The sequence below is a fragment of the Colletotrichum orchidophilum genome (assembly GCF_001831195.1).
Source record: "Colletotrichum orchidophilum strain IMI 309357 chromosome Unknown Scaffold_3.1, whole genome shotgun sequence".
NCBI classification, from domain to species: domain Eukaryota; kingdom Fungi; phylum Ascomycota; class Sordariomycetes; order Glomerellales; family Glomerellaceae; genus Colletotrichum; species Colletotrichum orchidophilum.
Genome location: NW_019172959.1, coordinates 455,759 through 479,212, shown reverse-complemented (window position 1 = coordinate 479,212; position 23,454 = coordinate 455,759). Strand labels below are relative to the sequence as shown.

Genomic DNA, 23,454 nt, shown 5'->3' with positions numbered 1-23,454 from the left:
GCTCCCTCCTCGATACTTGTGTCCACTGTTGGTCTAGCCTAACAGCATCCTTGTCTAAGACATAACGGTGGCTTGCTTGATCCTGCAAGGATACCCGTTGTTGGGCTTAGTGCTTCCATGAATGATCTGATAGGCACGATCCCCGGCCACTTCAGTGGGACCCCTCCGTCCGATCTTCCTGTTGTACTCGACGTAAGCGTCTGCAAAGTCGAAATCCCGCAGCACCATGGCCAGTATGACTTTCACCTCCAGCAACGCTAGTTCCTGGCCGATGCAGTTCCGTGGGCCCCTCTCAAACGGCCGCCACGCCTCCTTGTCCGCGGGGTATAGCTCGTCTCCAGGAGGGACCAGCCAGCGTTCGGGGATGAAGTCGTCCGGTCTCACCCAGTGCTCCGGTGCCCGATGGATGGCATGGTGCACGCCCCAAAGCATGAAGCCTTCAAGTTGCGTATTATCGGTTTCTGACACCGTGAAGCCTGGACCAGACGCCCGCGTGCTTGATACGGGTGGGTACAGTCGGAGGGCCTCTTTGATGACGGCTGATGTGTATGTTAGCCGATTGAGTAGCTGGGGAGCTTCGGCGATGCGGCTTCCAGTCTCGTCGACAGTGCTGCCTGCTCCAAATACAGTGTCGTTCTCTTCGCGTGCCCTTGACAGACAGGATGGGTGAAGGGAGAGGAGGTGGATGGAGTAGACTGCTGCCGCGGCTGTTGTGTCGTAGCCGGCGAACAGAAACAGCTTCATCTGAGAGACGGCGTACTGCTTGAATTTTGGATCCATGGTCATCTTCTGATGAACATTGCCATTCTTCTTCTCAGAGAGAAGATACGTCTCCAGTGCAAGGTCAACTACAGCCTTGCTTCTTCTCGGAACTGCTGACGTTTTCTCGGACTCGGTCATTCCAAGTTGGGCCTGAGAGCGCATCGCAGCAAAATGAGTCTCAAGCTCGCTCGAGACATACGTGTCCATTCTCCACCGATTGTAGCGATAAACCAAATGCCTCAATGGATTGAATTTCCTAAAGAGATTCGTTTCATTGGGAGATGGGATCCAGTCAGCCTGACTGCGAAACGCTGACACCAGATCACAGCCCTGCCTTTGAGCATTCAGACGGGAGCCTCTGTAAATGCACGTTAGTATTATAGATCGACCAAATCCAAGGCTTTTTTGCTGGACCTCCCGGGAAACTTACAGCGTAGCGAGACAGCTCATATCCATTGTCAAACGCGACATGGTCTCAAACAATGAGAAAACCTCGCCCGCAGCTGCTTTCTCTCGCAGGATCTCATGCAATACCAGCGTGTTCTCAACAAGGCCCGGTACCAGCGTCACGAGATGCGCGGCGTTGAAGCCAGGATTGAACACACCTCGCCAGTACCGCCACTCATCTCCTTCCATTGTGACGAGGCCATGACTTCCAATGAGCGGCTTCAGGAACCCCAGCACGCCCTCATGCTTGGGAAGTTGCGGCTCATGCGCCGTCACGCGAGCCTGGTCGTAACTTGTCGTAATGATCATCAATGGCGGGCCAGTTGGCCACAAGTCCAGATAGAAAACAGCCGGTAGATCAGGATACATCCGTCTAATTTCACCTGCCAGGTAGTGCCCGTGAAAATCGCTCGGAAGGTTATTTGCGATCTTGGCCGCCAGCCCCAGGTGACCGAGTAGGAAGTCGTGCGGAGGCATAGGTAGGCCTTGGCGTTGGAGTCGCTGGAACATGCGGCGGTGGTTGATGAGCTTCACGAAGAAGCGTGTGATCAGAATAGCCCCGACAAGGCCGATGGCCTGCGCAATAGTCCAGGCACGAAGCCTTGACAAGCTCGCGATTCCATACTGGTGTTGCCAATGTTCGACAGTTGTGTTCATCGTAGACATCAGACCTGCGCAAACACATACAGCGTCGGAAATCACTGTCTCGATCGTCGACGTTATCCTAAACTTGTTCAACGTAGTAGCCAAGTTTCCGCTGTCGTTGACCTAAGAGACAAAATTCACATGCCAAAGCTTCCCCTACCATCGAATTGCAAAGATTTCCTTACTCCTTGCAGCGCAACGAGCTTCTTGGGAGTCTATCCCTATTCAACCAGCCGAATGTCGCACAGTGTCAGATGGAACCGAGACCTTGATCCTGTCAGCCAGTGGTGAGCACTAGGCCAGAATGGATTCTTCCGTAGGATTCCCGCTGGCCCGCTGGGAAGGTTTTCCGGCTCGCTGACTGCATGACAATCCCCTCACTAGTGTCGGTTCCTTCACCCCTGCATACTTAGTGATAAGGATTATGCAGAACAGCCAGCCTCACTTCTTGGCGTTTAGCTTCACATCGCTGTGCTGCAGGAAGCCTCTTTTCGTTCTTGATACGGCTGTTCCGAGCCCTGACTCATAGAGGCAACGCCCCGACAGCGGGGTATGTTTGCCATTGAAGTATCACCTGTGGCCGTATTCCCGGCACGGTTAGCAGTAGACCATTCCCAGGCAGCAGTGTTCTATCAGGAGGGATAGGACGTCATTCCGGGGCGAATTTAGATGTCTTCACAGGACAAGGTCCATGTCCCAAGGAGAGGATGTGTCGAATCTACTCAGGTGTGTTCAAGGAACTACACAGAGGTTCCAGTTTCCAGAACAAGGTGGATGCAATCGGTCGCAGAGCAGTTGTGACTCTGTGAAGCCCATACTCTGAATACCACAAACAGTCCTGCAGTATCTGCATATCCTTATGGGTAAAATGGCTCTTCATTTGAGTTTTGTGGATCTACATAGTATCATCGCCTAGTATAATCTTCCAGAGTATGCGAGAAGAAGAGCAAGAATGGCCAAGGACGAAGCTATCATCCAGATACTGTTTCGACGTCTAGAAAATCTCTTACTACTCTCTTCAGTGCCAATCTCTGTGTATGAGACATCCCAATGTTGCCAAATTGGATACTTGCACATCCTCCCGAAATGGATTTGGTTGAAGCTGTTAACAAATCGGATCATCAGTTTCTCGCTTTCTCCTCATTGACCAACTGGGATTAAAGGGAACGATTGACTTACGGACATATCGAGCTATTCCAGCCCCCGGTCTGTATGTAGCCATTATGACAAGTCTGCCAGACTTTATCTAGGGACCTTCTCTGCACATCAGCCGTGTAGCTTTTCTCGGCCTCCGAATGGACTTCAACCGTGCGGGCCTGTCCACTCAGAACCAGCTTGATGAAGTTGAGAGCATATCCGGCCACGTTCTCGCTGGCGAGAATGGCTGATGAATGGCCGCTGACAGAGTTTGGTCCTAAAATCATGAAGAAGTTGGGGAATCCATGGACGGCGGTGCTGAGGTAGGCGCCAGGACCTCCATTTGCCTTCCAAACTTCGTGTAGCAGTACTCCGTTTCTTCCTTGGACTTTTAAGCGATGGAGGTAGGTCGAAGTCTCAAAGCCGTTCGCCAGGATGATGACATCCGCGGACTTCTTGATGGTTTCACCATCCTTTTTCTCGTCGTTATATGTCAAGTGCTGTTGGTCTGGTGGAGGACCCAAAACAACGCTCTGCGATTCGATTGCGACCAGAGGTCTATTTGTAAGTTCCACGTTGGTCAGACTGAGACTTTCCAACCACCCACCATCGACGATGATCCGCCGACACCCAACGCCGAACCGTGGTGTAAGTATATCGTGATATCTGGGAGGTACGGTCTTACGCAGATGGACGAGAAGTCTTTGCTCAAACCACTGTCGCCGCTTCTTTCCGAACCAGCCCATACCGACATTGAGCCACGTCGACTCAGCGTACAGGAAGAGACAGAGCCGGAGGAACAGTCCTAGTCCGGGTACAGTTCTAAGCAGTATGGAAACAATCTCCATCAAACGCGGAGGAGGCTTCTCAGGTCGAGGCATGACCCATGGCGGTGCTCTCATAAGCTGCGTGATTGACTTTGCAGCAATCGGCGGGCTTGCCAGTGCCGGAACGAGCTGTGCTGCAGTACATCCCGCTCCGATCACGACGACATCTTTTCCCGTCAAGGAAACGTCGTCGTTCCATCGCGCCGTGTGGAATACCTGCCCTTGGAAAGAGGTGATTCCCGGGACATGCTGCGGCCAGATGTTGGGCTCGACGAGTTCGCCGGCGCAAGTGACGAGCACCTTACACCGAAGAATTTTGTCTGCTGCTTGTTCGTTCTGATGAATGGAAGGGGTCACTTTGACCTCCCACTCAGCGTCTTCGTCAACCCATCGGGCACTTGACACCTCTGTGTCGAGCTGAATGTTGCTCCGGATGTCAAGCTTATCGCAAACACCGTCCAAGTACTGCTGGATTTCTTGGCCAGGGGGAAATAGAGTTGTCCACTCATAGTTCGGTGCGAAAGAATAAGAGTAGAAAATCGCCGGGCTGGATCAACAGTCAGACCAGACGTCACGGTAGGAGGAGGCCAATGATCTCTGACCCCCAACACACTGATTGCACTCACATATCGCAGGCTACTCCCGGGTACCTGTTGGTGTACCATGCTCCCCCAACGCCGCCTTGTCGGTCGAAAATTCGAAAGTCGTTGGTGCCCAGTTTGGTTTTGAGCATACATCCCACGGCAATTCCGGATTCCCCAGCACCGATGACTATGACTGAGTAACGATCTCGCATGTTGGCCGAAGCTGAGTTCTTCATTATGGTCATCTAGGATTTCCTTGGACTCCCCAGAATCCGTTTGGCAACGATGTGATGTTGATTCCTTCGACCACTTTGAAAGCACCATACCGGCATTCTTCGTTGATCAGATTCTGTCTTATCTAGACCTATCGATCATCACCAATCACGCCTGCAGCAAATTGGTTCTAGGCTCTGCATAAGCTGACACAGTGCATCATAAAGCCGCATTACGTGACTGACGTTGCGGGCCCAACTTGGCTGTGCTCACTATGGATGCAGAATTGTAGACTAGTATCGTTGTCTTAGGCAGCAGAAGTACTAGCATAGCCGCTGACCGAGCTGCAGACATATCCACATCCAATACACCCATGTCAGCTACTATCTTTGTTGACGTTGACAACATTTTGTGGTTGCTTGCATCATGGCAGTCTCTCCATTATCCCCCGCTGGACCGGGATTACCATGCATAGAGGCATCCATGGTTCATCTCAAGTATGTATGACAGACTCGGATCGGATTTTCGGCAAGTTCATTTCCAATGCCTGATTGGCAAGGCTGATAGCGTTGTCGTACTCACAAGTCCTCCAAGAGACATGGTTTGCTCGGCTACAGTCTTGCCATGAGACATGGGTGACATCCTGTGCCACTCGGAACGGTTCGGTCACTTTTGACACAGTCAAAATCCTGCTATGAGTTCTGACAGGGGATATGTTCCTTCCAGATCCAGAGGACAGGGTGCTTCCAACTAACAAACAAATGGTCATGATCACATGCAGCCAGGGTACCACTATCAAGCTTACCTTAGCTACGTCTGGGCGGGATGCTGTATATGGGCAAGTTCGCAGCGTTTGGTAGCGTAATGACGGCGAACATCAACTGAAGCATAGGGAAATCGCTGTCAATGGAGTTCGCTCACATTTTCGGGGAACCACGGCAACCATCTAACATTACGGGAATCTCAACTTCCACCATGGCTGATCAGAATGTTCCATTTACCATCGAGATCATACCATTTCTACGGAGGTTAAGTTCCCACTCGATAATTCGATCGTTGAACAGTGTCCTGCTGATTATCTTTGGTGTATGCATTTGCACCTATGTCTTTACAACTTACCGATTCTACCTAAGCAGCCAAAAGAATCGTCAGTTTCGAGGAAATGAGCCACCAACCTTGGCATATTCGCTACCATGGGTTGGCAACGGCATCGAGATGATTAGAGATCCTCACAAATTCTACGAGAAAACGCTGTAGGTTCCTGTATACTTACCAAACGGTAATCTCCTGGTAGATGTACTAATCAAGATTGCCGTAACAAAGAGCCAAAAGACCAACAAAAGGTCCAGTGACCATGCGCCTCGGCCCAATTTCCATGTATCTGGTCATGGGCGCCTCGAATATCCAAGCAATCTTTCGGCAGTCTAGCAGCCTCTCGTTCGAATTCATGCAGCTGCGCATAGCACATAAGGTCAAGGGCCTCCCAGCGAGCGACGCTACCCTCTTGGGAATGGACGACTCGGGAGCTGGCACTCTCAACCAGTCTGAGACCGGCGTAACGGGCAAAGGACGCATCTGGCATATACTCCATGGCATCTACCTGAAGAATTTGACAGAAAAGTCTGCCGTGGATTTCTTGACGGCAAAATTTGTCTTTGAGTTCTCCGAGCAGCTCAAGACTTGTCCACAAGGCGCTTCGACCCCAGCGGTCATCGGTCTGTACGACTTCCTCCAGACGTATCAGTTTGCTGCATCAACAATCACGCTAGTCGGTCCGCGAATCCTCAAAAAAGGCTCATTGGAAGCCAAGACATTCTGGGACTACGATGCGGCCTTCATGACCCTGATGCAAGGGCTGCCGAAACTAGCATGCCGCAAAGGCTGGGCGGCGCGGGACCGCACTCTTGAGGCTACCAAGGACTGGCTCGCGGCGGCAACTGCTGGCTGTCCTGCGGACAGCGACCTTGATTGGGAAGAAAACTTTGGTCATAGACTTGTTCGTGAGAGGAATGCTGCTCTAGTTGACTATGGCATCAGTTTTGAGGGACGGGCAGCAATGCACATGGGTCTGATATGGGCGTACGTGACACCCCCCACCCCCCCCTTTCTTTTGCAACTCACTGCCAGTTTCACATTTCTCTGGATATTCATCTTTTCCCACTGCTAACGCTGATCGTTGAACAGAATCAACGCCAACGCCGTTCCGATGACCGCGTATATGTTGTTCGAGATGGTCCGAGATCCTCAGCTCCTTCAGCAAATCCGCGCCGAGGTCAAGACCGCCATGGTGGTCGGTACGAATACAGCATCAATACTCGATATCGATATCAACAAGCTTTCAACTCTCCCTTTGCTGAACTCTGTGTACAACGAGTGCTTGCGCCTCCGCTCCAGTATCCCTATTTCGCGGCGACTGAGGCAGGACATCGAGATTGACGGGTACACGCTCAAGAAGGACAACTTTATCCTGGCGCCCAGCTGGCTCTCACACATTGACGAGACTGTTTGGGCGTTTCCAGGTCACCCGGCGCGCGACTTCTGGGCCGAGCGTTTCCTGCAACCAGAAATGCGCAAAGTCAAGCTGGGCGACTATTGCCCGTACGGAGGCGGTAGCGTCATCTGTCCCGGGCGATTCTTCGCCAAGCACGAGATTCTGGCGGCGGTGGCGATGATGGTCACTACATTCGATATGGAATTTGTGCGCTGGTCACGTCTAGATGGGTCGCCAGCAGACAGAGGTCCCGGCATGGACAAGGCAGAGTGTCGAGGTGTCGTAAGTCTCGACAGAGATGTCATTGTGAAGATGCAGAAGCGGAAGCTGATATAAGCGGCTTGTCGTTTTATCCGAGTATACTTAGTCGCGGCTTTTCAAAGACATTTTCTCTCGAATTAAGCTCCTGATTGCCAAATTTGAACGGGAAATTTGCCTGTCACGACTACCTAGATCGCGTCGTGTCTGCGACTGCCTGTGATGTTTGATCCGAAGCCCTACTGTTTATTGTCGCAATCCTTGCATGTAAGCTGGTGATTTGCCCTATGATTGGCTTGAGGGACTGACTTGGTGTCAATCCGCGCCATAATGCCAGTGAAAATTCTAGGAGCACAACTTATACTCCTATCTAGACTCGGAAATCTGGAAGGTCACGGGGCGGTAGACCAGGTAAGAAGTCGGTACACACACAGTCTTCCTTCCTGAGTTTGTCACTGGTATCTCTATTTCCAAGGTTCAACTCCCTTCATACACCTAACACCTTCCATCCTCGTTTGAAAAAATGACACATCAAACATACACTGAATTGCTATGAAGATTTAAGCTTACGGCCCGGCCGTCTCAGCTTTTGGCATTACCATCATACCACTACCTACGGACGGTCAACTTCATGTGCTTGAAAACTAGTATTTGTCATTACTTCTTCAATGAAAGAAGTGGCGGAATTCGCGTGTTGTATCATTGGTTCCAGTTCGTACCTCCTTTATGTGAACATTGCCATGGAATGATCCGAAATACCTTCAATCGCGACGCAAGTCACGCTCAGGCGCAAGCGACTCATTCCGAAGCCCCAGATTTTGAACCAGTCAGTTCAATTGGTAGCAGGATTCCGGTCTGAGGAAGCTGTAGTCCTCGTGCGGGATTCTGATGATGATGTCTGTATGGACAGGCTTCGATGAGCAAGCTCCTCAAGATAGTCAGACTATAGCAGGCTGATGGAGGTCATAAAGAAAGCTCATGAACACTTAGCAGGTCATGAACCAGTGGCAGAGGTCCTTCAGTCATCCGGCCGGGGGCAGTTCCACTACAGCGGCTTGAACCTTTTCTCTAACTACGCCAATAATATTTACAATGGCGTAGGTATTATCGACCAGACGAAAAAGGTCCTGGTCAGTAACTCAGTGAACACACTTGCAGGTTGCTTCATCCTAATATTGCGTCTCAATCCCAAAACAGCCCAGTGGTGGCCAGACCCTATTGTCTCTGGTCGTCTCAGCTTCCTTCTCATTATTCATTGACCGGTTCGGCCGAAGACCACCATTCCTCGCAGCCACCATGGGAATGCTGCTTATGTACATAGGATGGACGATCATCAGCCATGTTCCCAATCCGAGCGGACACATAACCTCGCACGATGCGGCTACCTGCAAATCACCTTCATCTGGCTCTTCAGTCTCTCCTATCAGATCGCGTGGACCAGGGTCGTGGCGGCGTATGCGTTAGAGATCATGCCGCACAGTCTTAGAGTAAAGGCCGGAGTTATGTCAATGATTGGTTTCAAGGGATTGGTCTTCCTTGGAAGGTGAGTTCGGACAGCCCTAGTCTGCGCTCTCCCCAAGAGTGAGGCTCACACGTCGTCTAGCTACACAAACCCCATCGCACGGGATAACTTCATAGCAGCCGGTCACGACTGGGTACTAGCGATTTTTTACACAGTGAGTGACCTCTGTCCTGTAATGTGCTCTAAAGTCTCGACTGATCCATTGGTAAGATCTAGGACTTCTGCTAACTTTTATTTGTGTACCTCCTCTTTCCTTAGACAAAGAATCTCACCCTCGAGGAAGTCGCCAAGGTTTTCGACGGCGATGAGGCAAAAGTTGCAAGAATGGACATAGAAGATGTCAAGTATCAATTAGTGGAAGACGGGAAAAGTCAAAGCCATGTCGAAGTCATCGTCCTTTGATTGAATCATGAGCTTCAATCATCCGGTTGCGGTTGGACTGCATGGGCGCCTATGGAGCAACAATAAACGCAATATTCAAAAGTTTATGAAAACAGGGCAACAATGGCAGCTTCTTGAAGGCTTTGCTAGGTTCCTCATAGAGTAAGAACATATTCATCATTGTCTGCAGTCGAAAGACGAGCTGACTGTCTCGTGGCACCGAAGCCTACGCCAGACTTGGAGATATCCGGAAACCGAGGAAACTTTACAAAGCACCAGCCTAACTGATTTAGACTTAAGCGCAAATCCACACACTACGGCCATAGGGATTCTCAGAGGCCTAAGGAATTGCAACGGGCATTGTGTCCCTCAATGGTAGCAGCATTCCCTGGTTCGGGCCAGACCTAGACCTTCGGGCCGTGGCCTGGATCGCGGGGGAGAGATGGATGACACTTGCAAACCGAGGAATGTTCCGGTCTTCTGAAAGGGGCAAAAAGACCTTTAGAAGATCGCAAAAGGAATAGAAAACAAGCTTCCTTAGCCCCGACCCTTAATAACCGCCGGGAGCCCGATCGCCGAGCAGCCTTCGTCCGTCAAACTAATAACCGGCCAACCGCAAACGGCACACACATCTTCTCGCTTTCGCCAACACACCAACGTCCACAGGGCACAAGAGGCAACAAGCCTCTGGAGATCCCGTGTGGAACACCATTCGTCCGTACACACATAGCATCCGTAAGCCTCAAGCAACCCTCCATCGCATCTCACATTGGTCAGCTGTGGTGAATGTGGTCGTACACTAACGCTGGACCGAACCCAGGTCCCCCCCCCGCATTATAAGCATGTCTTTGACGGCCGGCCGAATGCAGCCGCGCCCGCCTCGCCCCGTCACACCCGGAAACGGCGCTGCACTCGAGAAGACGGTCCGGTGTCCAGCCCGCCTCTTGCGTAGCCTTGCGTTGCAAACCAATCATTTCTTTCCCTCGCGGAACCGATGCGATTGGGGGTTAGCTCCGTGGCTTGAGGCTCCGGGGATTCGGGTTAGTGAGCTCTGCTCTGGTCTCGATCTTCTTGAAGAGGCGGCGGCAGTGAGACATTAGGCAAGGAAAGAATGTCTCGGATAGGCTGTCTTGGACGGCCAGATTTCGTCAACCGAAAGGATGAACTAAAGAGTTTGGAGGAGGGGCAAAGGTTATGCTAGATGCCAAGCAAGCCGCTGTGAAGGGAATAAATACGGACGTTGCGTCCTCTCCTCGGGTCCAAAAATGATTCACACTATAACAGCTCTTCATCAACGGTCTTGAGCAAGCACCGACAAAGTCAGCCTCACATCGAGTCTCTGCAAACCACCCGGCTCATTAGCAATCTTTCTCACCCTACCTCAACCCAACAGACTATCACAATGCACTTCTCTACCCTCCTCGCCGGCCTCGCCGCCTTCTCAGTGTCCTCAGCAGCACCCACGCCCGGAAGCTTCGTACCCTTTGGCAACCTCCCCTCCCAGTCCAGCACAGGCACAAGCATCCTCGCCAATCTCAACACGGTCCAAACCTCCATACAGACGCTCATCACTACCCTCAACAGCCTCGACTACACCAACGCGCTCAGCCTAGGCAACGTCGCCACGGTCCCCAATGTCCTCCTAAACACCATCGGCCTCCAATCTGCCTCCTCAAGCGCCCTCCTCAACGCAAAGGCCCTAACCCTGCCCCTCAACGTGTCCGACTCGTCCGCCATCGTCCAAAAGCTCACAAACGACATCCTACCCGCCCTCAAGACGGCCACGGACTTGCTCACCAAGGCCAAGACGTCCGGCATCCTCGCGTCCCTCAACCCGCTCGGACAGACCGACTACCTCAAGCTGATCCAGGCCAACTTTGCTGGACTCGGCCCCGCACTGTCGAGTTACGTTGATTCTTCTTCTCAACCCGGTCTCACCAGCATTACCGCTACTCTCCAGAACCTTTTGCGCGCCACCGTTAACGTTTACACTACCTAAGTGGCTTCAAGATACGAATGACACGTAAAAAAGAAACGAGCCAATGGTAATGAACCTTTGATTCGAATGGATAATGATTGGATACGGCTGGGAAAATACAAGATTGGATTGCGCAGAACTTTACATGTTCTTTGGCCAGCTTCTTTAGTGCTATGCTTTAGCTATTATAAGAGCTAGTTTGATTGCTACTCTGGTATAACATTTAATTCTAATAAGTTTCCCTTCGCCTCATATCTTCCCTCTTAGTACGGTATCTTACCCCGGGAGCGTGTGGTAGCACCTGCGACATTGGTAAATAAACACTGCATTATCGAAGAAAACGAAGTGAGTTGAGGAAAACATATCTCCATAGACTCATTGAGTAAGCCAAACCACCTTAATCGCGCGGCTGAGAAACGAGACATTATGAGTTTAGTCGGTGCAACGTTTCACAGAATCCATTATTTCAATGTTAGTTCGGACTCATCCAGAAGTGACAGGAGGTAGTCCTATGCAGGTTCATTTCCCGACCTTCTCTAGTGTATTCTCATACCTGCTTTGTTCATGTACCTAGTCCCAATCCACAAACTAGGACTTGAAAGAATATTAGAGAGAAGCAGACCGCATCTGAATATAAGAGCATAGGTGTTCATTTCGGACCCATTCCGTTGCCCAACAAAGTTGATGTGCCCTGTAGGGCTGGCAGTTGAAGGAATTTCCATGCGAAATGAAATGGGTATACTCGGCTCTCCCACATCCTGCGACGACTGCGACAATGACTGAGTGAACAACAGAGCTTGAGTCAAGCTCCTTCGTCAGCATGGGCGTAGGGTCTGTTTTGATGCTCCGTAGCAAGATGCTACGCCAGGCTTTGTACAACCATGAGCCGTTACGTAGCTGTATGCTGGCGAAGTAGCGAGATACCCAAGGTATTTGCAGAAGGACTTGACTGCGTAAATTCCGGTTTGAATTGATTTCCTGGAGCCGTATGCGAGAGAAAGATTTGGGCAGCAACTCTGCTCCGTCGTTCACATATATTCTCAGCAAAGGTCAAACGAGCGATCCTATCCGCATGTCTGGACTCACTGCGAGGCTGTGGCAGATATGCTAGTGAAAGCTATTCAAGATAGCCAAGCGCATCCGGTTTTGCAGTCACGGTGAAACGATGGCAAGTGTATAAAACCCGAGAATGAGACGGGCATTACGGGCGGCACGGTGGAATTCAAAGCTCTAAGACCATGGCCCAGTAATTCGAATACTTGAGAACTTTGGGCGAACTCCACAAAGAAAGCGAGGGACTGGACAAATGGCTGTCGTTGTCAACACTGGTGCTCCCAGCCATGACCTCTTAAGCTCATTCGAATGAACTGGGCTATCTCGGGGGTGAATCACAGCCAATTCCCCCAGCGAGCACCATCGCTGGCGGGCAAGGCATCGACCTTGAAATTAATCAAGGGTTGAGTCGGCGACTGGGCGAGGGGAAGATAAATAGCATATACTCTGATTCTCCTAAAATCCTCAGAGGTGGACAGTGAAAATCGATCAAGTGCCGATGTGGTTACTGGGTTTCTCTTGGCGCGCGGGGCGGTGGTGTGTTTAGCTCTGCGCTGCTGCACAAAGGTTGCAATAGCCGTCGTTGGCGGTGGAAGGGTCTTTGTCTGCTGGGTCGTTCCAACAAAAAGTCTTGGAACAAAAAGTCCCGAGTCTTTTTTGATAACTTCTTTCTCGCCAGCCGCAGAGAGCTGGGAATGTCCTCCTGCACGCGGTCGCCGCCCGTTTTTCTTGGTGATGGACCGGATAAGTACCATTTCGTCATTTTGGTAGGGGACAAGCTCCGAACCGTCAACAGAGGGGGCTAAATTTGATTGCGGATTGCGGAAATGAAAGATTGTGTTTTTCCTATCTCCAATTGACCATGGGTAGCGAAGTCGGCATGCCGTTTGATGCCCAGGTCCATTGAATCGGTCGGTGCCTGTGGTGAGGAACCGCGACGCTGTGCCTGTGGAACTACAGACAGGGCCGGCCTCATCTGAACGTCGACCGGAGCCGTGGAGGGGAACTCGGAGGCCCGATTCAGGGGAGGGCATGGGTTCTGATGTCAAGCACCTAGAGGTAGCGAGACGGAACCTCAAGACGGCTAAGACGGTGGCCAGAAGGGGGCCATCGGAGGACAAGACCAGCAGAGCTTGGCGAGAGAAGAACACCGGATACGCGGAGATGTTGGGAGAGTGCCACAATGCTGGGCAGAAGGCTTGGCCTTTGGAGTCTGAAGGAGACGGCGTGCCCGAGAGGAGTGACTTTTGAAGCGGAGGCCTCTGGCGGAGACGCAGGAAGATCTTGCACGCTTCCTGGAGGACCCAACCCCCGCTTTTCCTTTCCATCCGGTGGCTCTCTTGCGATCTTGGCGGAAAGTTGACTGTGGATCTTGGCGGAGAGTCGCAGACTTGTCCAGTGCGAGAATGTTGCACACCACTGCAAGCCGTGACTTGCGTCAGTTTCCTGCTGCATCCTGCTGCACCGCTTCGTTCCGTTTTCGACAACGGTGCTGCCCAGAACCTCCCCGTCCCTTGCCCCTCAGACGTTGGCAACGGAACGATGGACTCTCGAGGTTAGAGAGACAGTGGGTGCTCGAGCGGTCGACTTTTTGCGAAGGGACGAGTGATCAAATTTGTCGATGACAAGAGAAGGTCTAGAAGTTGTGCATCATCTCAGCCGGCGCGCCCCGAAAGGCCAGGATCACGGCCTTGGAGCTGGAAGGAAAAAAAAAGAAGAATATCAATCATTCTCTGGCAGGCGGTGCAGCAGAGCGGCGAGGCCCTCATCAACAAAATAGTCTTCTTCTCCGCTTGGCAGGCATGTCTCAGACGTTGAGTGAAGGTGCTGATGATGGGCACCACTCCAACCTCCCTGTTGTCACACCCATCACCCACACTATCTAGTGCGTGGCTGACTCTCCACCGCTTCTTGAAGTGACAGTCATGGAGGGATTTGCGACTGCGCATCGTTCCATGAGACAGGGTGTAGCTGATTGTCGTGGTATTATCAGGTAGTAGCCCTGCTGGCGGGCGTGTCTTTGTATTTTTGCATGGCGTGGTATCTGGAGGAGCCGCAAGAAGCTGAATGGACGTCTCCAAGGGCGCTTTAAACCAATACGTGATGGTTTCGGTTTCTGGCGACGTTTTTCTCCTGGGAAGCCTGGGAAGGCGAGCTTTGCTAGAAGAGGTCGTACCGGAAACGATGGAAGAAGGGGTCGCAAAGTCGTGAATCCGAGAGAAAATGACCAGCAGCTAGACGGAACGGAAGCAAAGGCACGAAGTGGGATCCATCGGTCGTTGTCCCACGCATGGCTCTGGCACACTGGGGCGGTGATGATTGGCCGGGACAGAAAGCGACGCCATTTGGGGCGTGGCGGCTGGGCGAGGTTGAAGGATGATTGGACGGGGTGTGGTCTTGGAAGCACACGACCGGGCCCCTGTTGTATTGTACGGCCCACCCCTCCATGGGCATTTCCTCTGCAGAGGCCCAAAGGCGGGACTCCGGGAGGGCGTAGGCTGGGTGGTGGGCGGATTTGATGACAGACCGGGATGGAGAGCGACCTGAAGCTATCATCCGCATGCTGGGGACTGTGCTTGGCCGACGAACGTGATTTACTTTGAACACAGGATTAGATAGTCGTTGGAGCAAATGATATGGATAGTGGCGATGATGTTGGAGGTGAATAGAATTGCCTGGATTGCGGCGCTGGAGCTGGAGTTGCGAAAGATGAGAAAGGTGCAAAGTGACAATGGCGGCCGTTCAGAAGATCAGACGCTCAGACGCTCAGACGCTCAGACGGTTGAAGCTTGTCAGCTAAGAGACGTACCTGGAGTGGGAGGTTGAATGCCGGGTGTTCCTAGCCCTGAGAAAGGTACGTGCCCGAAAGGTACGTACCCGAGTACGTCTGGTGTGAGCCGTTCGTTAAATTTTCCCGAAGGGGTGCCACCTTACGGTACATAGGTAGGTAAGGCAGGGACGGGACGGAAGTACTCGAAGACATGAATCATAGCCAAAAGGTACTTGGACCGGAAAGCGGGACGGTCGATTATCTATCGAATCATGGCGCCCCAATTCAGCCAGCCGCTTGGCGTAGCGGGGCATCTGGTGACGCTAGTCCAATGACAACGGCCGGCTTTCCTCCTCTCGCCGGCCCATCTCCCATCTCGCCTTCCATGTTGTGTTTCGTTTGTTGGATTTTGGGCAGTTGCATTGCTCAGTTTCTTGCCATCCGACCCAGCCAAGGTAAGGTAGACTTACCTCTGGTAATTATTGGGAAAGAAAGAGAGGCACTGAAAAGAGGCCCCTCCTTTCCCTTGGCAGGTTGGCCCTCGTGAAAGCTTGGCATTTGTGCTTGGCGCGGTGTCTGGAGCGGGTTGGTGGAACCCGCTTCAAGGGAAGCTCGGCTGATGATTGGATAATACACCTCTCGTTACCTTATCCAGGTCGGTCTGTGGCTCCAGTTTTTTCTTTCCCCCGGCCACGTTCGAGTTGGATGCCACGATGGGGTGCGCAATGCCCCGTACAGAGTAAGGTAGTGATGCTCCCATTCAACGCCTGTTCAACGTACCTTACACAAAGTACAAGCCTACAAGGAGACGGCACTGACTGTACAAGGCAAACAAGCAAGCCGCTTCAGATCAGGTTTTTCCTTCGGCGCGTTTTTGGCTGGTCTGCTGTTCCATCTCCATGTTCCTGAATGGACTCGGATTCGCTCATCTTTGGCTCTCTCTGCACCTATCTGCCATTTTTCTTGATTCTGGTTCTGGTTCTGGTCCTGGTCCTGATCCTGTCTCTACATCTTCTGGGCCATGATCCATCGGTCCTCTTATTCCAATCCCAGCCGTGTTCCAATTTCCCTTCACCCATGGGCCATTGCCCATTTCCCCATCACATCCATCGTCATCTCCATCCCCTTCCCCATTCCATCTGCCCATAGGCCCATTGTCGACCTTTTCCAGATGAACAAGAGACCGGAAATCCGCCGATAGTCTCCCCCTTCGTCTTCCACCAACCGGACACCAGACCAGCCTGATAAACTCAACCCTTTTCACCAATTTCTCCTCCGTCAACGACTCAAGAGGCGGCGGGAAAGAAAGGCAGCCCCAGAACCTTGACCACCCTATCCTACCTTACTACGTACGGATACTCTATACAGTATCTGGACCACACCAGGCGAAAAGCCACGGCGCTCCGGCCACCGGGTGCCAACCTTCTTTCAAGCTCCAGTTCCTCTCATACGCCAGAGATCCCAAGGATCCCAAGGTCCCTCCTAGCCTGCCAGCCTGCCAACCCAACTTCCCTCTGATCGAACAGGGGACCCCCCTCCCCCTCCCCTCCCCTCCATCCACAGATTCCACACCCACCAAGCAGTTTAGGATCGGAAAAGACGTTGCCGTCGCATTGGAACAAGTGAACGAAAGAGAAAAAAAAAAAAAAAACAATTGCTCAGTGTGCTTAGCCCTTAGCCTCCGCCATTCCACTCTCTGTGACGTCGATTGGCAAAAGAAACACCACCGCTACTGTACCTCTGGTAGCCAGCACCAGGCATCGTCAACACCACCGTCAGCTAAATCTCTCCACCTCAACTCCGCCTTTTCCTTCTCGACAACAGCACGACGACCTGCTATCATCGCCGCTAGCCACAAACCGCGAACCGCGAGGCTCAAGCCATTCATCTACAAAACACATATCTCTACGCGCCCAGCATAAGTATCTGTACATCACCAGTTGCGCCGCACCCGGTATCGACCCATACCGCATATCGCGCAGTTCGCGACGACGACAACGACGACAACCTCGATTCCGGCCCGGACGCGAACAACGTACGCTCTCCCCGCTTCACCACCACGACGTCGACACCATTTCGCAACCCCTCCCCGTCGAGGGACGACGCCACGACCGCCGACCCGGTCGACTCCAACTCGATTCCCCTCAACAATCTCGAACCAGCTGCCTCGAATACGCCATCACGACGGCCCGATAACACCCCGTCTCCTCGTGAGGCACCGGGTCAGCCGACGAGGACTTCCTCTCCCGAAGCCAAGGGGTCCAAACCCCTCGTCTCCTCGTCCATGGCTTTTTTGACCAAGAACATCTGGCCCAAAGATGGGAGGAACCGCTCCCATGTTCCGGCCATGCCGGTCTGGATTGCCGTCGTGAGGATCGCACAGCTCGTAAGGACACTGCTCCCCGGCCCAACAACACCAGCAATCGGTTCCCGTGTCGACACGACGCGGGGGACAGCCTGCTGTGCGAACATGATGTTGACGTTTGTGGTGTCTTACCTAGGTCCTCGCCATTGCGACGCTAGGAATAACAGTCTATGGGCTCACCACCATGCAAATGGCTACGGGCTATCGCAGGATAACGGTATGCTGCACAATTCCTTGGTCTCCAGCACGGCTTGGTCTTGGCGCCTGCCCTTTTGATTGACTCTTACTGACTGTTTGCGTTTTACGATGCAGTCCTTCAGCGGTACAGAGGGTTTCCGTACGTAACACCACCGCCCCGCCTCTTTCCCCCGCCCCCCATCTCGTGTCTCATTACTAACGTTGCGCATAGCTTTTTCATGGTTTGCTTTCGCCTGGACCTTCTCCTATTTGACATGGCTGGGCGTAGCCGTCATGTTCATTCCGGTCATGTACAACTGCTGGGTGCATCTGTAGGAACCCCCCCTCCCTTCACGAGTTTCACAGAGTGCCCTTACTGACTTGTGTGCGCAGTGGTCTTGAACTCCTCACCGTCGTCTTCTGGTTGATCACCATGGCCCTGCTTGCCAGTCACGCAGATGATCTTGACTCTCTCGACGCCTTCATTGTGACATTCGGCCCCAAATATGAGGTGTACTACAAGATGAATGTCGAGCCGTTTGCCGACGGCTTCGTCGGCGCAACCTTTGCCGGAACCGCGACGTCCGTTATCAACTTTGTGCTCTTCATAATCACCATCACTGTGTTCGGTGCGTTATTGCTCTTGTGGACTAGACACCTGGCAGACTGCCCGGATGGAATGCAGAACTTCCAACTGACCATGGCAGGCCGGGCTCTTCATGCGTTACGCAAAGCAAACTTGGAAAAGGCCCCTAGCACCACCGATTCGCAAAAGACCATCCAGGCCGAAGGAGACAAGATGGTCGCGTCGCCGCAAATGACCTCCGCTGTCCCTACGTACATCCACTGGAACACCCAGTACCCACCTCCCCAGCATCCCCACGCATACGCCTACTACGGCCAGCCGTACGCACAGTCACCGCACTCGCAAACGAACACGTCCCCGCCGAACTCTGTGCCACCGCATGGCTTCCAACCGGCATACTTTCCCAACAGCCAGTGGCCTCCACAGCCGCCCCAACAGCAGCCGCCCCCCGAAGGCGGCGTCTGGCCAGCCCAGAATTACGGAATGTACCAGCAGCAGGTGCCTATCGGACCACAGCACACCGGTCAGTCTGGCAGCAGCATGGGCTCGCCTCAGTTCCCCATGGTCCAGCCTATGCCGGCCAGCAAGGCGGACCTCCCAGGCGTTTACCCAACACCGCCACCGGGAAGCGCAACGGTAGGGCCCGGATACCCGTCACAGCAGTCACCACCTCCGCCGCCTCCGCAGCCCGGCACTGTATACTCTCCGGTAGAGTTGAATGATGGACGAGGGGACGAGAACATGCCGGCAGAGCTACCCAACAACCCCCCAAGGTCACCCAGATGAGCGCGTCTGCCATTCACACCAAAACCGAAGAAAGCGGAATTCGCCTCGGGGGGATATACAGGGTATACGGAGTAATGATTTTTGAGATTTTACGGCGTTTTGTGTTTTCGCACGCGACAAGACACATGCATAGAGAATGGCGTTTTGGATGGTTCGGCGCAACCAGCCCTCATGCTCGGATAGCATCGCATGACTGGGATTTGATCGTATTGACTTCTCAGCCCACCATTATTTGGGCCAACTATCACGACGAACGGGACGGGGCAAACCACGGCCATAAAAGCAATGGGACGTGAGACCCCGATTCTTGCGCATGGTCTATCATGGTTGTATTTTTAGCTAGACGTCCATCCCCTTGGCGGGATGTACGGTTCATGTTTGCTCAATTCATGAGGCCCCCGATGTATGGATCGATCGGGAGGACCATTTTGAAGCACTGCATTGCATCTATTTCACTTCATCGTTCCACCTTGTCCCTCATGAGTATTAGTGATGTGGATGGTCTACTAGACATGGTAAGTGTGTGGACAATACTACATCAAGCGGGTATCAGGAATCCAAAATCATTCAAGCAGAAATGCAGTGGTATCTCGTTACAATGTCAAGAATACTACGCTCGGCTTCTTAGTACACGTAGCGGAAGTAGGGATTCTCCTTGTCCGTCAGATCCTGAAAGGCAAGCTTAGCCCGCTCCTCCCCATCAATGGGCAGCGCATCGCGGCGCTTGTTCTCACTCCAGAGCACGTAGTACAGCGCGCCTGACGCGACGATGCAAATCACGTAGCAGATGATGAGCCCGAGCCATAGCTCCGGGTAATGCGCTGCTTTGCTCTGCGACTTTACGAGTTGCGGACCGACAATGTTGCCAACACAATAGGCCGCAAAGATGGTGCCGGCCATGAAGCTCTTTTTGGTGTGGCCGGCAACGTTGGACATGCCGAGGGTGATGATGAGGCTGACGACGCCGCCAAAGAAGCCCGTGATGGAGTAGCCCACCACGGGTGCGGGCGCGTGGTGCATCCAGGCGGAGCGCCAGACGAGGGCGCAGCCGGCGATGACGGGGAGGCAGCAGGCGACGAGCATGATGATGCGGACGTTGCGGAGGCGGGTGCCGAGATAACCTGTCGCGAGGATGACGAGGAAGCAGAGGCCGCCGAGGGGGAACTGGAAGAGGATGGACTCGAGGGAGGTCCAGCCAAAGGTCGAGACGATGAGGGGCCCAAAGCCGGAGACGGCGCCGTTCATTGTGTAGGCCGAGGCCATCATCAGCGCGACGAGCCAGGTTTTGACGTCGAGGAGGGCCTCGCGGAGCTGGCGGGGTTTAAAGGTCGTGCAGCGGACGCCCGTCTGGCCGACGCGGAGGCGTTCCACGGCGGCGACGCGCTCCTCGCGGGTGAGGAACCAGGCCGAGACGGGGGAGTCGGGGAGGAGGAAGCAAAAGGCGCCAAAGAGGAAGGTCAGGCAGCCGGCGAGGAGGTAGATGGACTGCCACGGGCGGAGGGCGGCGCCGCCGCCGCGGACCTGGGCAAAGGCGTAGTTGAGGGCGCCGCCGATGATGGTGAAGAGTCCCGTGGCGCTGAACCACCAGCTCTGGCGGAGGGACTGCTCGGCCTGGGTGTAGTGGCCCGAAACGATGCACATGAAGCCCGTGGGGATGACGCTCTCGACGAAGCCGAGGGCGAAGCGCTGGGCGTAGAGACCCCCGTGGGAGGTGACGGCGGCGGTGAGCATGCAGATGGCGGACCAGAGGATGACGATTGTGCCGAGGGTGCGGCCTTGGGGGAGGCGTTGGAGGGCGTAGGTCATGGGGTAGAGGCCGGCGAGCATGCCAAAGTAGAAGAGGGAGGTGGCCCAGGAGAGGCGGGACGTGTCGACGCCGGGGGTGGTGCCGCCGTTTGGGCCCGGGGGGAGGGGCACGGAGAGGTGGAGGTCTGTTGTCATGCCGAAGAGGACTGCTGAGCCGAGGATTGCCTTGTCGTAGTAGACTAGGCCGTCTGCGGGCGCGCCTTAGAGATGGGGAGCGCGGGAGGGAGGATGAAGGAAGATTGGGATACAAGTGAGAGAGGGAAAGAGGAAGAGAGGGAGAGAGAGAGAGTGACGAACATCCAAAGATCATGGCGGGGATGAGGAACCAGTCGATTTTGCGGACGGCACGGGCGGCGACGGCGGGGTCGTAGGGTTGGCTGTGTATCCCGACCATGGCGAGGGCGTCGTCGTCGCCGGTGCGGTTGCCGGTGCGGTTGCCGGTGCGGTAGTGAGCGTCGTCGGCGACGGCTCCGGTGGCGGGATGGAAGGCTTCGATATCGGGGTCGGGACCCGGCGCGGGGCCGGTTGTGGTGGCAGGGGAGTCCTTTTCGGGGGCCATTTTGCGGGATCTTATCTCGTGAGGGGGGGGGGGGGTTCACTTTTCCCGCGGCCGGCGATTATGAGATGGTTTCAAAGAGCTAGAAAGGGAACTTGCTGTTCCTGATTTTGTCAGAGGAATTGGAGATTTGGACCCCAACTGGACAGGGCTCGGCGGAGGGTGGGAGGAGAGAAGGAGGGAGGGTAGGAGAAAGGGGGCCCCGGGATGAGTGAGCTGAACTCTCGTCGGTCGTGTTTAGGGCGGTGTCATTGGAGGGTAGGGCGTACCGATGCGTGGATTAGAAGGGGGGAGTCAGACCAATGCTATAAAAAGGATTTCGCCTTCGTAGACTGGGCTGGATTGGAGGGTACGAAAGAATCTCAATATGGGAGAAAAATATCTCATGAGCAAATCATTGGCGATTTAGCAATTAAGGCGACGGATTGTTCCACGCGAATACGTTTAAACCCGTATGTATTATGGGATTGGTTACGAATTGTGAGTGAGTGAGTGGATTAAGCTCTGCGATGCCTCATCTTCTCGCCCCCAACGTACCTACGTACGAGAACGCCGTCGCAAGGTCCCGGGAGAAAGGTAAGGTGAACGAAGGTTTCGGCAACCCGAGAAAGCCTCCAAAAACCGCCATCCCGGGCCCCATCTACGCCGTCTTCTGGCTCCAATTGGCAGAGAAGTCGTTCTCGCTAATCAGATCTGAGCCTGGCGGGATTTGCGAAATCTTTGCAAGCTAATGACTGTATGAGTGTGCCCGTCTCGCCTTCGGATTGGACGGGAAGTGAGTCCGGACTGGGCCCCGGGTACAATCGGGGATTGAGGCGCCGCCGAGTTCGGTCGCGTCGCGGGAGCAATGTGGGAGTGCCGAATGGAGGATGGCTCGTCCACCTGACACCCTACCTACCTAGTGAAAGGCAATAGAATCTCATTGTGAAGAACCCGAGGCGAATTGTCTAGAGTTTGTGTGAGCTGTTTGTTAGATGAATTGATGTGTGAGGCTTTGGATGAAGAATGAATCGGGGACTCCCATCCGATGCGGCTGAGAAGAAAGCTGAGTGAGACCCCCCCTCCTCTACTCTGGGATGTGAATGGAGACTCGGGATGACTTTGGATCTCAAACAGCACTCCAATGTCATTTGTATGATCAAACATCTCGTCTGAATGACCACGTTTCTCCACAGTAGTCTTCACAAATCATACGTGTTGGGTTGTATTGGAACCGCCTGGCAGACGGTGGAGCGGAGCATCTATCGTCGTTCGTTGCTACGAGTGAGCTGGAGATGCCGTGGTGAGGCGCATAATGAATGTCATGATTTTGGCAACCCGCTGTCAAGGATCTGGAGTAAGGTGTATTATGGGGTGGATATGCATGTTCATCCCCAATGGAGGTAGCACGGATGAATAAGACATTCAGCTCTTGATTCTTGTTGACGATGAGCAGCATGGGCCGCGAGAGGTATTACATAAATTGCACAACTCTCAACTGTGCAAGATCTGCAAGAAATATTCATAACTCCGAGTACGTACCTGCTACCCTGCTCATGGTTGCGAGGCGGTTTCGTCTTTCAAGTTTTTGCCTCACTCGAACAGGAGTCCAGAGCTTCCCCCAGAAATGGACCGACAGCGTCCGCGGACCTCGAGCTGCCTCGACCACATCGCGACATCCTACGAGACACCACACCATCTCTCTTACACCATCCACAAAACCCCTTTCGCCCGCTTCCCCCACACCCAAACTCTCTTTCGCTGTGCGCCTCGCGGCCCATGCTGCCATGAAATGGGGAGCCTGGGCCAGGCTTGGCTCTCCCGGAACCTGGAAGGCTGCCCTTTGCTGTTCGGAGGCGGAGGACCTGGTGACTTGGCCCTTTCGCTCACATTTGCGAGCTGATTCGAGCGCCGTTAATGAATGGGAATCACCTGTCGGCAGCTATCGTGTTGATGCTATTTAGAAAAAGTTATCAAGTACTTCAATGTGGAGATCTTAGTATATCCTGTCTATACGTCTAGCCTGTACACATTACCCAGCAGATCACAGAACAGCATGTAGAAGCAAAAAAATGATTTACTGATTAATCGCAAAATCCCGCCCTCACGGTATCTTACTTTTCCTGGGTAT

At 53.4% G+C, this 23,454-nt stretch overlaps 10 protein-coding genes across 10 annotated transcripts; 5 read left to right on the top strand and 5 right to left on the bottom strand.

The window, feature by feature from the left end:
* Positions 1–54: 54 nt before the first annotated feature.
* CORC01_00550 (AflN/verA/monooxygenase) lies at positions 55–1,977 on the bottom strand (the record flags this gene model as incomplete). The annotated part of the gene is made up of 2 exons (XM_022612207.1): positions 55–1,120; positions 1,193–1,977. Coding segments are annotated over 2 exons (1,851 nt in total), but the record flags the coding sequence as incomplete, so codon positions are not given.
* A 789-nt stretch (positions 1,978–2,766) lies between these two features.
* CORC01_00549 (uncharacterized protein) lies at positions 2,767–2,976 on the bottom strand (the record flags this gene model as incomplete). The annotated part of the gene is made up of 1 exon (XM_022612206.1): positions 2,767–2,976. The coding sequence occupies one exon, from the start codon at positions 2,974–2,976 to the stop codon at positions 2,767–2,769; it is 210 nt and encodes a 69-aa protein (XP_022481345.1).
* Positions 2,977–3,029: 53 nt separating this feature from the next.
* On the bottom strand, positions 3,030–4,647 carry CORC01_00548 (uncharacterized protein; the record flags this gene model as incomplete). The annotated part of the gene is made up of 2 exons (XM_022612205.1): positions 3,030–4,365; positions 4,445–4,647. 2 exons carry the CDS (start codon positions 4,645–4,647, stop codon positions 3,030–3,032), a joined length of 1,539 nt encoding a protein of 512 aa, XP_022481344.1.
* A 1,183-nt stretch (positions 4,648–5,830) lies between these two features.
* CORC01_00547 (uncharacterized protein) lies at positions 5,831–7,442 on the top strand (the record flags this gene model as incomplete). Its single annotated transcript, XM_022612204.1, has 3 exons — positions 5,831–5,868; positions 5,939–6,694; positions 6,800–7,442. 3 exons carry the CDS (start codon positions 5,831–5,833, stop codon positions 7,440–7,442), a joined length of 1,437 nt encoding a protein of 478 aa, XP_022481343.1.
* A 1,244-nt stretch (positions 7,443–8,686) lies between these two features.
* Positions 8,687–9,288, top strand: CORC01_00546 (uncharacterized protein; the record flags this gene model as incomplete). Its single annotated transcript, XM_022612203.1, has 3 exons — positions 8,687–8,907; positions 8,968–9,040; positions 9,145–9,288. The coding sequence occupies 3 exons, from the start codon at positions 8,687–8,689 to the stop codon at positions 9,286–9,288; spliced, it is 438 nt and encodes a 145-aa protein (XP_022481342.1).
* A 1,381-nt stretch (positions 9,289–10,669) lies between these two features.
* On the top strand, positions 10,670–11,266 carry CORC01_00545 (uncharacterized protein; the record flags this gene model as incomplete). Its single annotated transcript, XM_022612202.1, has 1 exon — positions 10,670–11,266. The coding sequence occupies one exon, from the start codon at positions 10,670–10,672 to the stop codon at positions 11,264–11,266; it is 597 nt and encodes a 198-aa protein (XP_022481341.1).
* A 1,367-nt stretch (positions 11,267–12,633) lies between these two features.
* Positions 12,634–13,824, bottom strand: CORC01_00543 (uncharacterized protein; the record flags this gene model as incomplete). Its single annotated transcript, XM_022612200.1, has 1 exon — positions 12,634–13,824. A coding segment is annotated over one exon (1,191 nt), but the record flags the coding sequence as incomplete, so codon positions are not given.
* On the top strand, positions 13,161–13,549 carry CORC01_00544 (uncharacterized protein; the record flags this gene model as incomplete). Its single annotated transcript, XM_022612201.1, has 2 exons — positions 13,161–13,196; positions 13,259–13,549. The coding sequence occupies 2 exons, from the start codon at positions 13,161–13,163 to the stop codon at positions 13,547–13,549; spliced, it is 327 nt and encodes a 108-aa protein (XP_022481340.1).
* A 1,205-nt stretch (positions 13,825–15,029) lies between the features above and the next one.
* CORC01_00542 (uncharacterized protein) lies at positions 15,030–18,982 on the top strand (the record flags this gene model as incomplete). The annotated part of the gene is made up of 6 exons (XM_022612199.1): positions 15,030–15,089; positions 16,921–17,454; positions 17,570–17,650; positions 17,746–17,770; positions 17,843–17,942; positions 18,004–18,982. The coding sequence occupies 6 exons, from the start codon at positions 15,030–15,032 to the stop codon at positions 18,980–18,982; spliced, it is 1,779 nt and encodes a 592-aa protein (XP_022481338.1).
* A 624-nt stretch (positions 18,983–19,606) lies between these two features.
* CORC01_00541 (major facilitator superfamily transporter) lies at positions 19,607–21,347 on the bottom strand (the record flags this gene model as incomplete). The annotated part of the gene is made up of 2 exons (XM_022612198.1): positions 19,607–20,976; positions 21,086–21,347. 2 exons carry the CDS (start codon positions 21,345–21,347, stop codon positions 19,607–19,609), a joined length of 1,632 nt encoding a protein of 543 aa, XP_022481337.1.
* Between the last annotated feature and the right edge of the window lie 2,107 nt (positions 21,348–23,454).